A 14,647-nucleotide genomic window follows, 5' to 3' on the forward strand; every position below is an offset into this window, starting at 1 on the left:
AAGTACTGAGATTGACATACAATGGATAATTCATAGAAAAAACAAATGTTAAACAAAGTACAATTTACAAATATTTTAACCAATGAAATTGCTGTTTACATTTAAGAATCAGTGAATGTAATCATTATATTGCCTCTTACATACAGTAAAGATTAAAACTGCTACTGTTATAATAATTGGATTGTTGCCATGCAAATTATAATACTGCACTCTTTATATTTAATATAAGCAAAATAATATAGATTTACAAAAAATGAATTAAAAAGTTAGTTACAGTTACATGGACAGGGGTGATTGTGAGCCCAAGTCAAAATTTCGGAAAATTTCTTAAGTTAAAAAAAAAAAAAAAAAAAAAGTTTAAATTGAAAAAGTAGAAAAAAATTTAAGCAATTTTTTTCTTCCCTTTTTCTCAATATTTCTTGGTTTACTTAAAATATATTTAAATTTTTACACATACCTATACCATTTACATATAACTATGATGACCTGGAGAATTAATTAAAATTTACAAATATGTCTTTCTTTCTTGAGTTTATGATTATAACAACTATTTACTGATAAAAAATGAATATTAATCATGAATATAAGCTTATAAAGTATCTGGCTCTCCCTTACAAACAAATAACCTGTGTTTTGAAGTTTGATTTGATTTTCGGAAACTTCTGCGATCAATGATTTTTTGAAACGTCTGGACCTTCGATCTCCGGAAACTTCCGGATCACTGCTAGCGAAAAATCCAGAATTCCGGAGCACAATCAGCCCTGCATGGAGTTACATTTTTCAGATTACTTAAACAAAATGTCATTAAGCAATTACTAGAACTAATATAGACGTTTTTTCAGTCTCTGCCACTGGCATGGCAAAAACCAGTTTCTGCCGGCAAAAAGCCAACCCTGAAATGTCCATCCCTATTTAGTAATCTAATACAAGTACTAATAATTTTGCTTCTTTTTTTATGCAGGCTTTAAGGAATTCACCCAATAATAAAAATTGCTTAAGAAAAAATGTCTTACCTAAAATTAATTTATAAACTTCAGTCTTCTCAAATGGCAACTTTGTGAGTGATGTGTTGGTTTTCCCTGTTAGAGAATAACGTTCTCCTACCTCATTTGAAAGGAGTTTATGGAGCACTTTTGTCACAAATCCCTTATAGTCTTTTCCTCCAGAAGTCATTAAAATTCTTCTCTGAAACAAAACATCACAAAGAAATAATTTTTGTTTTGAATTTTGATTTGTTCGATCTTAAATTTCAAAGTTTATAAACATTGTTATTTTATTAAAAATCAAATTTTTCATTTTAGCCATTTTAATAATAAATTTTTAAAAAAAAATTTATGGCGTACCTATGATGAAGATCATGCTATTGGTTTAACACACTCACTTTTTACCAATATTGGAATGTGCAGATTTTTTGGTTCTAGAATGGCCTATATTGGCTAAGTAACAAGGTGCATAGCGTTTTTAAAATGTGCTTTTTTTCCAATTTTTGTTTTTGAAAAGTGCTGAACTTCTCTTTTTTGAAAATAAGATTTTTTTAACCCTGTCGATCTTCGTCACGTATTATGCAAAAGCATGATTTTCACAATTCATTCAATTACAATCAATTGATACTTTTCTCTCCAGTATCCAGTAAATTTTCAGTACACAAAATTGTCTTTAACAGTTTTCAAATTTATTCTAAAAATTTTCCCCGTCACGTTTTTCTTTTTTGCAATATAATGCAGCTTGTTAATGTTTTATTTAATTGTAATAATTATGCTAGTTAATATATAATTCCTATAATAAATATATTTATTTATAAAATGCTACTAAATAAATATAAATAATAACAATTTTAATATATAAAATAGACAAATTTAGATCAAAAAGCTATCAATAAAAAAACACAGTGCACCACAGTAATATTTATACCAGTTAATATATAGTTACTATAATAAATATATTTATTTCTAAAATGTAACTAAAGAAACATAGATAATATATCAAACAAATAGACAAATCTAGAGTAAAAAGTTCTCAATCAAAAAATATAGGATACCAATGTAATATTTATTACACCACTTAATATTTAGGATATCACTGTAATATTAATTCCAGTGAATATATTTATTTATAAACTGTAACAAAAGAAACGTAAATAATAGATCAAATAAATAGATAAATCTGGATCAAAAAGTTATCAATAAAATAAAAAAAATCACAGTGTATACCAGGAGTGGCCAACCTGCAGCTTGCGAGCCAAATGCAGTTCTTTGAAGGATTATTTGTGGCTCTCGATAAATGTACCCGAGTTTCCTTTTCATTCTTGTGCTATTATATTTTAAAAAATTATTATCTTCCATATATATTTCAAAATGTCTTTTAAATTACTGAGAACAAATATGAAAGACTAAGCGCAACGTTGTTCAATTCAAGGTGAGTTTTCCATTTCCAATATAATTATGACACAAAAAGCATCTGTAGAATTAGAACTAATAGAGGTGCAAGAAGATCAAGCTCTACAATTAAAATATAAGTCGCTGTCGATTATTGAATTTTGGAAATTTGTACCGGAATCCAAGTATCCTGAATTAAAGAAGGCTGCTTGTCGAATTATTTCAATATTCGGAACAACGAACTTATGTGAATCATTTTATTCCACTTTAAAATTCGTGAAATCCAAACACCAATCAGTATTAACTAACCAGCATCTCAAAGAATCACTGAGAGGTGCTATCACCAATTATTCACTAAATTTTAAAGAATTATCAAGAGAAGTAAAATAAATGTGTTTAATTTTAAATTCAATACCTTTTTCGCATACCTTTTAAATGCATATTTAATTGCGGCTCGTGAAAAATTTTAAATTTTGGAAAATGGCTCCACTATGTAGGAGCTTGGCCACCCCTGGTGTATACATTAATATGTAATTTCTATAAAAAAAAAAATATATATATTTTTCATAAAATGTAACTAAAAAAACATAAATGATATACCAAATAGACAAATCTAGACCAAAAAGTTATCAATCAAAAAATATAGGATACCACTCCCATTTATTATACGGTGCTTAACTTGCAAAGAAAGTGTGCTTTTTTCTTTACATGGCTATGGACCATCCTGATACTTACAAGTTTAATCCTGAAAGAAGAATTTTCTGCTATCATTTTGTTCAATTCTGTAAAATTTTTCATGTTGACAGGAAGTAACTTCATCATTTTGTATACATCATCAGTAGTAGATTGATCGGGATAACAAGAATCGATGGAGCCTTCGACACCAGGCAGCAAAGAATCAAGTTTTGTTTCAATTCTTTTAACTGTGTGGCATAAGGTGTTCAATACAGTTTTCTGCTGCTTTAATATCTTTTCAATATCTTTGTTGGTATCTAGAATGAACATAAAAAGTTACTAAAATAAAAATACAGAAACATAGAGTTAATAAGAGAAATAATATATTGAAGTGACCCGTGATGGCACATAGGTTTAACTGTTGTAGTGAAGGACTGGGGTTGGATCCTCAGAAGTGGCTTGAAGCCCACCCAGCAGATGAGTACCAGCTTGTCTGAGAAGTAAAGGCAGCTTGTGCACAATGCTGACCACATTTTTTTCATGTTGTTGGTTAGCAAATTATGGAGATTTAAACTCAATGACCTCCCAGGTCTACAACCGTTTGTTGCGAGAATGCCTTGCTTCAAATGTATATTGAGGAAAAATACCAAAAAGTGCTGAACAGTTTCAAAGATATTAATTCTTAAATTACATTAACTGTTTAAATCTTTTCAGTTTTCCTATTGGAATAAATACGTTACTTTAAATTCAAAATGCATCTATTTGTTAATGTCTTTAAACTAACACATTGTTTAATTTATGCTACAATAATTAATCTATTAAATTATTATAGATTTTATATTCCCCCCCACCCCCAATTTTTAAATGATTAAGAGATAAAGTTAAAAACAAAATATACACAATATGTATTTTCTCATTTATACAACTTTTTTATTTTCGTCGTAATCACTCTAATATACTAAATGTTTGTTTACACTCTTTTTAAGGTTTATTAAATAAGAGGTTAAAGTTTGATTCATAGAGTCATTTACAAATCGTAATCACTCTAATACTAAATGTTTATTTACACTCTTTTTAAAGTTTATTAAATAAGAGGTTAAAGTTTGATTCATAGAGTCATTTACAAATTGTAATCACTCTAATATACTAAATGTTTATTTACACTCTTTTTAAGGTTTATTAAATAAGAGGTTAAAGTTTGATTCATAGAGTCATTTACTCATAGTACAAAAGACTTTTTACAGGTAACTTTCTAGGTTGTTCTACTAAAATTCATGCTCACAGGCAGAAATGAAATACGGGGTATTGCAAAAAAACAGGTCTTAAATGTTATTTTAATATTTTTTATAAAGCTTCAAACTTGTTGCAATTTAAAGCCCTCTTTTTTTTAAACAAAAATTCAATATTTAATTAATAAAAATATATATTTTAAAATTTATGCACGCATAGAAATATAAGCCAAAAAGAGAGCCAAGAGTCTTTAGAAGTCTCTTGAGGCATAATGTTGCTGTTTTTTGGATAATTAATCTGTTCAAAAAGTTCTTATTAGTTTCAAACCTAACCACTGTTAACAGTTAAAAAAATAGCAATTTAATAACTTACCTCGAACTTCTTCACTACACTAATCTCAGAAAAAGCAGAAACTGGAACTCATGCTAAATGCCAAATTTTATACTTGTAACAATCAGGCACTTCTCTTTGAAAAACTATTTGAATCCTTAATCAAATCCCTCTTGCACAAAAATCAATCTTCTCAAATATTTTTAAAATGTTTAATGTGTAAAAAACATTGTTCTTAACAACACACAGGCAAAATTGCATAAATCTAGCAGCATATGAATGTTATACCACCTTGAATGCAATAATTCATCCCAGGTAAAATTTATAGACATAGATTATGATGTGCAGACGATAATTAGTCATAGATTTTTAAAAAAATATTTTTTACTAAAAAATTTCATTAAAATGCTTGTTATCCTTGACTGAGTGCAAAATACTTCAAGTAACCTATAAACAGAGTTTAACTACAGCTAACTTGTATTATAACAGGTTATAATACAAGTTAGTGTTTTTATTCTAGTTTTAAAGCACACTTTGTTTCTAATTTTTGAAAGTTATTTTATTTTTTTTGCAATATCAATTCAGAATAAAATTATTTCTTACTTACATATGGTAATGTATTTATCATTTAATCAGCATTTAAACTTTAGTTTGCCAATAAAAATTTAAGTTTAGCAATAAAAATTTTCGTATCCACGATTATAACTTTCAAAAGGCTTTAGCTATAACTATAAAAATGGTGTCTAGGTGTAGTAAAGTTGGTAGTTATCACTCTGTCTTGTAAACGGTACAAGATTGCACAAAAATAAGTGATTTACAAAGTAATAGAACATTGAACATCATTGATTTAGTAAAAGTAGACACCTTGTTGATATAAATACTAATTTAAGAAACTTAAAACATGCTTTTGACACCATATTTAAATAATACACAGGTCAAATGCATATGAATTAGTTGTAGAAAATGAGTAGTTATCATTCTGATCTCATAAACGGTGGAAGTGATTCACACGAACAGTGATTCACAAGATGATTTAAATAATACACAGGTCAAATTTATACGAATTTGTTGTAGAAAATGAGTAGTTATCATTCTGATCTCGTAAACGGTGGAAGTGATTCACACAAACAATAATTCACAAGATGATTTAAATCATACACATGTCAAATTCATATGAATTACTTGTAGAAAATGAGTAATTATTAATCTGATCTCATAAAAGGTGGAAGTGATTCACAAGATGATTTAAATAATACACAGGTCAAATTTATATGAATTAGTTGTAGAAAATGAGTAGTTATCATTCTGATCTCATAAATGGTGGAAGTGATTCATACAAACAATGATTCACAAGATGATTTAAATAATACACAGGTCAAATTTATATGAATTAGTTGTAGAAAATGAGTAGTTATCATTCTGATATCATAAATGGTGAAAGTGATTCACACGAACAGTGATTCACAAGATGATTTAAATAATACACAGGTCAAATTGATATGAATTATTTGTAGAAAATGAGTAGATCTGATGTAACCTCATTATATTTCGTACTATGGCAGTGCCACAGCTGAAAAGTACACAAAAATGTATACTAAATTAAATATTGCAAAAATGAGTAATGCACACACTAGTGCAGGGATGACGAGCCAATGGCGTGTGACACAATATTTTGGGCACCCCACCGATCGCAACTGTTATTGCACTATGAATTGTTATTACATTATGAAGCTAATGTAACAATTAAATTAAAATTCACAAAAACAAACAAAATAATAAACAACTATTAATAAAAAAATTAACAATTAATGCTAAAAAACAATTAATAACCATAAAAAACAATTTAACAATAAGTAACTAGCAAAAAAATTAACAGTCTTGCTTAAACTAACATCTTACAACCTAATATAAGTTATTTGTCATCTAATCTGCAGCAACAGAAGTCACACTGATGTTACTTTAAGTTGAATTACGCCTATAACTGAGACATTGCAAAATTTTTTTTTTTTTTCAATGTAACTAGTTTTGAGTTGATAGTATTTAGTATTATTATTTTCCCAATAATCACAAAGTCAAAATTATTTGACGGCACGTCTATGACATCATTGAACAATTTTTTAGAAAAAATGGCACGTTGGTGTATTAAGGTTCGCCACCCCTGCACTAGGGTATACAACCATTCAAAGAAGCAAGAATTTTATCATTAGAAATAATTAGCAAAGCTGATTTAGTAAAATATTGTTTCATTATCAAAAATGTAAAAAGTGTTTAAGCATCCAATCAGATTAGCTGTCAGATTAAAAGCAACATAGTAGAACTTAACTGTGATTCCGTTATATGGAATATATTATCTTAACTTAAATGCACTCTTGAAATTAATTCTCTGTTACATTACTATAAATTTTTTATTTTTTTTATTTCTAGTAACCGCTCAATTTTTTTAAATATAATATAAATAATAAAATTTTTTAAATCGAATATAATTAATACAATTTTTTTTAAATATAATGTAATAATATTTTCACAAATGTTTTGCTTAATTGCTTTACCTATAACAAGACAAAATAAATGAACAGTCTCTTTGGCGAAATATTTTATTTGCCATTTCCAAAAAATAACAAGTGATAGCTAAAACCGTAAAAAAAAAAAAAAAAAAAAATATGAAGAAACAGCAGTAAAAAGAACAAATAAAAGCCAGAGAATATGAAAATAGTGAACTTGTAATTGAGAAAAAGCGTGCTGTCAGTTGTATAGTATTATCAAAAAACAAGTTTTTATTTTCAACTCAAAAGCAAATCAATTACAGTCTAAGGTAAATCTTTACTTTAAATCCAATGAATATCCAAATTTACTATTGGATATATAGCCTGCAATCACGGCCGGATTATCCTATAGGCACACTAGGCACGTGCCTAGGGCCTACGAAATTCAGGGGCCTACGAAAAACTTGGGAGAAAAAAATTTATTGACCAAAATAATTTAGCTTTAAAAACAACAAGTGTATTTTGCACAAAATTATGAAGATACAAATAAAAATATAATATTTTTCGGTAATAAATTATTTTGCAGAATCTTATGATCTAATATATTACTTTTTTGCGATTTTTGGATTCAACGAAATCTTGTATTATGCTGTCGAATTCCAAACTACGCAAAATGTCGTATTCAATAGACATAAGTGCGAGAGATGCCAAACGATCTTGATTCATTGTTAAACGCAAATAATTTTTTATAAATTTTAATCTGGAGAAAGATCTTTCTCCTTCTGCATTTGATCCAAGAATCGACAAATATATTCTTAATGCAATGTGAACGTTAAGAAAAGTATTCACAAGTTTATCTTTAATTTGAGCCTTCAACATTTCTTGTGCAGATTTATGCTCATACAAATTTGAAAATAGTAAAAATTCATCTACAAGGTTTTCCTCTAAATCGGAAGAGTAAATTTTCACCAAAAATGGTATTATCGATATCAACTGCAATATCGGCAGTATGTCGGTATTGCAGATAAAGTTAGATAAACAAATTCGTAAATTAAAACCCATATTAATAAAAATGTAAAAAAAAAATATGCAAGAAAATTTTAGCGGGGAAAGAGGGGAGGAATGGGGGGGGCAAAAACGGCTATGCCTAGGGCCTACGAAAGGTATAATCCGGCTCTGTGCCTAGGGCCTACGAAAGGTATAATCCGGCCCTGCCTGCAATCTACAGTCAAAATTTATGAGCTTTGTAAGTCATATACATAAAAATTTTAGATTTTTGTCTAAATCTAGTTCAAAACTAATTAAAAATTTTTTTTAAAGTTTTTATTAGAATTTTTAACCTCATATATATGCAGGCTTGTGATTAAATACTTATAAAATATTTAATAATACATTTAAGTAAAGAAAAAAAAAATTAAGGGTTGACAAACATAGATAAAGAAATTAGAATGAAAATTTATAGAATTTATTTTACAAACAACAGTAGACATTGAAAATATCTTTAAGCTAAACACAAATATCTCAATAAAATCTAATAATTTCTATTTTCCAAATTTTTATTTAATGACTGTTTCAGTAATGTAAATTGTCTTAGATATGATTTGAATTAAATTATTTAGCACATAACATAAAAAAAGGTTACGGGTGTTCTGTAGTCAGATTCTACTTTCTCTATAAATGAAGATACTGAAATTATCAGATTTTAATAAGATATTTGCGCTAAGCTTAAAGATACTTTCAATGTCCATTTTTGTAAGCAAAACATATTTTATAAATTCTCATTTTAGGGGGAAATTAGTTTTCGTGTAATTCTCCATTATGCTAAAAGGAGAATGACAACTTCCCATTTGTTAAGTTACTGATTAATATTTTAAAATATTTTTTGGTTAATTTTATTCCTTGAAACGTATTTTATGGTGCATAGTTAGTAAATTTTTTTTTTCAATTTCTTTTTCGTGCTTGTACCAAATATACTAAATAAGCTTAGAAAAAATATCAAAATTATTTTAAAGCTTAAAAATTGTAATTCGATAACAAAGTTCAGTAAAATAGTATTAATAAATTTTAGTGAATAAAATAGAACAGAAAGTATTCCAAAATATTAATCAGAAACTTAAAAAATAGAAAATTTTTATTCATTATTATACAGTCAAACCTCGATATCTCGAACTTGAAGGGAGAGGAGAAAAAATTCAAGATATCGAAAATTCGGATTATCGAAAATCGCATGTTATCGATGGTAGAATAAAGAAAAATGCTCTTTACGTACCTTATTTACTATTCCATATTTATTCTAAAAGCACTTTTTACACTTTCATTTAGAAAAAGATTCAATTGTTGTTTGCTTTAGAGATGCGTAAGAAAGTATGTCTATAACACTTTCTAAGTGGACTATAGCTTTAAATGTCTCAATAAATCTCCTTACAGTGTCCACTGCAGAAAGGACTTGTTTGTTAGTAACATTGGGTGGTAAATCTTCGATTTCCTCATCCTCTTTTTCTGATAGTTCACAAGAAGCTTTCGTTTGAGCGATGATATCATTGTCATCCCACTGACCACACACTGTTACTGCATTATCTACGTTTACGAAGTCATGAAATTCCATGTCATCAAGCTTCGCGAGTCCGGTCAATCTGTTCCAATCATTTTCGGTGTACTTTTCAGCAGAATTAACGATATTGATTGTTGGACTACTTTCGTGATCTTTAATGAATCCAGACTTTTTGAAGCCATTCATTATCATAGAGGAAGACACATCATTCCATGCCTTGTCAGCCATTTCTAAACTTTTTATTTTTTTTGGAATATTTTTTTAACTTTAGAAAAAAAAATTTACTCTATTTATGGAGAAAAAAAATTCAAGTTATCGAGGGATTAAAAAAAGAAAAATTCGTGAAATCAAGTTTTTTTTAACATTGAGTGTATAGGAAATTTGAAGGGAAATTTTTTTTTCTTCGAGATATCAAAAAATTCGCGAAATCGAGGTTCGAGTTAGCGATGTTCGACTGTATTAAAATTACTAAAAAGCTTAAAAATTCGATTACAAAATTCCATAAAATAATAATACAATCTACGCACTTTAGTGCCACCCCTATTGCAGCGACCTTTCCATTATAACGACTGATACCTAATGTCTCATCTGCTATTCCATACATGTAATATTATTTTAAGGTCTACATTGAAGTGTTCATTCCAATATAGCGACCAAATTTTAGTTTTTTAATACTATAAAAAGTTTCAAATTTATTTAAACCATTACTTCTTTGATGTTACCACACAATAAATGTGAAACACCTTGTATTCTCTTTGAACAGGGGTGATTGTGAGTCCAAACCAAAAGTCCTGAAAATTTCTTGAGTAAAATCATTAATGACGCATTTCAAAAAATTAATGTCATTATCAATTTAAATCATTGATATTTTCAAAACATGAAATTCTAAATAAATATATGCAGCATAATTTAAATGAATAATTATGCATAAGTTTATTATTCTACCAGAAAAAATATTTATAAATGAGAGAGACGCCAAGTATAAATTCTTGTTTGAATATTTTTAAATGAAATGTATAAGAATTTTAATACATAAATGTGATCGATGAGTTCTTGAAACTTCTGGACCTTGGATTTCCGGATTACAGTTAGCGAAAAATCCGTTTTTTTTTCCGGAGCACAATCATCTCCGATTTGAAATAAGGAAGAGTGACAGGTCACCCTAAATTCAAAGATGTCATCATTTATGGTAGTTTATACTCTGTGTAACTTTCTTTTCAAAAGATAAAAATAAATTTATCATTTCTCTGGTTTGAAAATTGTATTCACTCCTTTTGTAAAATGTCAATCCCCTTGTGTGACTTATTTTTGAGTTAAAACAAGTGGTCTTTGCAGTTATTTTGATGTATGTGATTTATTGAAAATGACAACATTGAACCAGCATATTATTTTTAATGCATTTTTCAACTATGCAGCATTATTCAGGGTGCGCAGTAAAATCTTTCAACAAAAAATAAGCATTTTTTAAGTACTTTTTAGGCACTCAAAAAATATTTTTAAGCACTATATACATAAACAAAATACAAAATAATTTTCAAAGACTTTACATGATCATAATAAAATAACTAGTTTCTGACAAAGAACTCTTTTCTTGAGTATATTAGCCATTATAAAATGATCAAGAGATTTTTTGTTTGATATCAGAGGTTGGAAAATGAAGCCTGAAATTGAAAATATTTTGCAAAATGCAGCGAAGTTGCACACAAGAGTGCAATAATCTCACCGAACACAGCTCAGTAGATGCACACGCGGACTCGCAAGTAGTTCATCAAACATGTAAAATGATTGCGCTTCCATACGCTATGGACCGACGGTAGGCCAAATTAGTTAAAAGATAGTATATGTTAGATTCTGGTTGAATGAATTGTGAAAACGTTGAATAGAACAATGTGGAAAGCAAGCTTTTGTATAATACGGGACATAAATCGACATGGAAAAGAAAAAAATCTTATTTTCAAATAAGGAAAATTAAGCACTTTCTAAGAACACCAAATGAAAACAGCACCTTTAAGGGCTTTTAAAAAACGAAAATAAGCACCTTTAAGCACTTTTCAAAAATACTATGCACCATTTTATTTTAAAAGATACTTTTATGTATAGATAGAAAAAAGTCGAGTTCTTTTCTTCTAGTTAACAAATTACCCTACTAAAGTAAGGCATAGGTTTATTAAAATTTTTCAAGTTTTCTTTTTAATGATGAGTTAATATTTGCAGTATTCCGCATACATTATATAATATGTGGATCACTATTATTATATGGATTCCGATGCACTATAATATGACCTCACATTAGAACATACGTTTTCGCTACATTAAGCATCGACTGTAATAGGAAAATGGAGCAGAATAGCAGAAAATGGAACAAAAGGTATTCCAAAATATTAATCAGAAACTTAATAAATTGGAAACTTGCATTCATTTTCAGTCTTTAACATGGGAGATAAAGGAAGTATAATTGGACTCCAGTAGATAATATGTTTTATAATATATCTCGTAAAATTGTTCTGAGGTTTTAAAATAGTTAGAAACTACTAGTGTAAACATGAGAAAATTTTTTAGTATCAAACTGATCAATGCGAACACCAATTTTACAAGTCTAAATTCAAACAAACATAAATTTTTCAAATTTTTTTTATTTAAAATAAATATACTGATGAACTGTAAATTGAAAAATAATTTATATGGTATTAGTATGATAACATCATGGAATTATTTGCATGCAGACATACTTTTCCAGAATTTTTTAAATTAAAATATTACAATAAAAGGAAATGTAAACTAATTTTATAAATTGTAAAAAAGCATGGAATGAGTTATGTTGAAAATTATAAAAATAAGAAATAAACATAAATGTGTAGATTGATAACACAAATTAATACACTTACTTTCTACGAAGAACATTTTACTACACATAAGATACATTATTTACAAAAGATTTACACACACTATTTTCAAGCTCTAAGAAACACAGACTAATGCTTTTCTTTAACCATAAAAATTATAAATGGTCTGATGAAATGAGATCACAAGAGAATATAGTCTAAACCAGATCTACAGAAGACCAGCTATCAATGTTAGCAATCTAGCTAACAAATGGTAATGAAAAAAGTTACCATTTACACTTATAAATAGCCCATATTGGACATAACTTTAAGCATAAAATACACAAGAGCAATGCCACTATTTACAAATGATATATGCAGACTTTAAAAACATAATAATCAGAAAAAAATTTATGAGTCAGGTTTAATAATTCTTGTAAAAATAACGGTAAGTGCCATTAACACATAATCTAATTTTTAATAACTTATACACACTTAAATTTTTAAAAAAATATATAACAGAGAATGTAGCTAGATTTTTCAACAAAAAATAATCGGTGCGGTAATCTATCCTTTCTCCTTTAAAGTTCTAAATTTATAAACATAACATCAATAAAATTCAAAAACATTTTCAAAAACTTTACATAATAATGATAGAATAACTAGTTTCTGATAAATATTGCTGAGAAAATTGGGAAAATCATGAATTTTTCGTAATTTAGAATGACAATCGACACAGCAAATAAAAAAAATCTCTTCTTAAAGGATAGAAAATAAGCACTTTTTACAAACCCCAAATAAAAAAAGCACTTTTAAATGCCTTTAAAACATAAATTAAAAAATAAGTACCTTTAAGCACTTCTTAAAAACGCAAAGCACCCTGCATAAAAATTGATTGTTATAAATGTCATCGAAAATTTTACATCTGCAACACAACAGTTTTTTAAAAAATGTTGAAAATTAGGAAAGTTAATAAAATTTGAAGCAAAGGTAAATGACACCAAGATTTATTTTAACAAAAATTATCATAAAACTGCTTTTTTTTAAACTGAGTTATATGCTTTCAGAGTCTGATAATATGAAATTCGTAAATGGTGGGATCGCTCATTAGTCATTCTCATATAAAAAATTTTTTTCTTCTTTAATTTCTAAATGACAACAAATTATGAAAATGACCCAACACCATACCTGCCAACCCCCTTTCTTTAAAATGCATAATATTCAAAACAATATTGCACAAGAAATTACTTAAAATGCACAAGATTTAACACATTTTTATTCCTTATTCAAAGAATTAAAAGGTACAATTCCTGGAATATGGTGCTCCAGGAGAAGGAGGTTTTAACAATCACCTCAAATCTGACACTAAAGAAAAATATCATCCCTTTTTTGTACTATTTTATATCAACATATTAATCTCATAAATAAATTACCTGAAACATCTTTCAGGCTGAAATACCGTCTACATTCAAGATATCATAGTTTGATCAAGGGAATAGAAGCTATGCTCAGATACATATGTGTCTGAGTATGAGCTCTAATTCCTTGATCTAAAATGCTACACAATTAGAAGTAGTTCTAAGAAGCTACACAATTTTAATGTACATTTTCAAAATGCAGAAGATTTTAGTCTCAAGTTGGGGCATAAATGCAGAAAGTTTCTGCAAATTGCAGAAGAGTTGGCAGCTATACAATACTAACATTGATTGCTTATACATTCTTCTTTCATAGGAACTTTTCTTTGTATATTTTTATAACTGTTTGATAAAATTTTATTTTTTGTTTACCAGGGAAGCATGACTAGATGAGGAATTTGATTCATAATTTTAAATTTTTTGTACTTGGCTGCAAAAACAGAAATTTTGCTGTAGCAATATTTAAAGTCAAAATGAATATAGTCACTGAAATATAAAAAATATAATTATTTAAACTGCCTATTATATATATTAGATTTTTAGTTTGAATGAAAGTTTTAAGATTTTTGAATACATAATATCATAAATTTTAGTCCTTTGAAATTTCTTTCTTTTTGATATTTTACAAAAAGAGCCCATTTGTGCACCTGTTAAAATTCTTCAAAAATTTCAAAATTTTTGGATGAACGCCCTGATATTGTTTTGTCTTTCTACTTTGAGTTTTGGATCCCTGAAGTGGGTTCATTTCCAAAATACACCTAAAAAT

The 14,647-nt window shown here is 27.8% G+C and overlaps 1 protein-coding gene across 5 annotated transcripts in view; it reads right to left on the reverse strand.

The window, feature by feature from the left end:
• Positions 1 to 14,647, reverse strand: part of LOC107450792 (uncharacterized) — a 38,998-nt gene that overhangs the window by 3,574 nt on the left and 20,777 nt on the right. For 2 of the 5 annotated variants that reach the window (XM_016066725.4, XM_087164364.1), the window contains exons 7-8: positions 3,111 to 3,367; positions 1,014 to 1,185 (exon numbers count right to left, since the gene is read on the reverse strand). In XM_016066725.4, coding sequence (XP_015922211.4) covers positions 1,014 to 1,185; positions 3,111 to 3,367 — 429 coding nt within the window. Of the gene's footprint in view, positions 1 to 1,013; positions 1,186 to 3,110; positions 3,368 to 11,016; positions 14,640 to 14,647 lie in introns of those variants that run through there. The other 3 variants (XM_016066710.4, XM_016066696.4, XR_011637740.2) reach the window with 2 other exon arrangements.

Source organism: Parasteatoda tepidariorum, chromosome 5 (genome assembly GCF_982258835.1).
Source record: "Parasteatoda tepidariorum strain Cologne lab strain chromosome 5, Ptep-v5.0, whole genome shotgun sequence".
NCBI classification, from domain to species: Eukaryota; Metazoa; Arthropoda; class Arachnida; order Araneae; family Theridiidae; genus Parasteatoda; species Parasteatoda tepidariorum.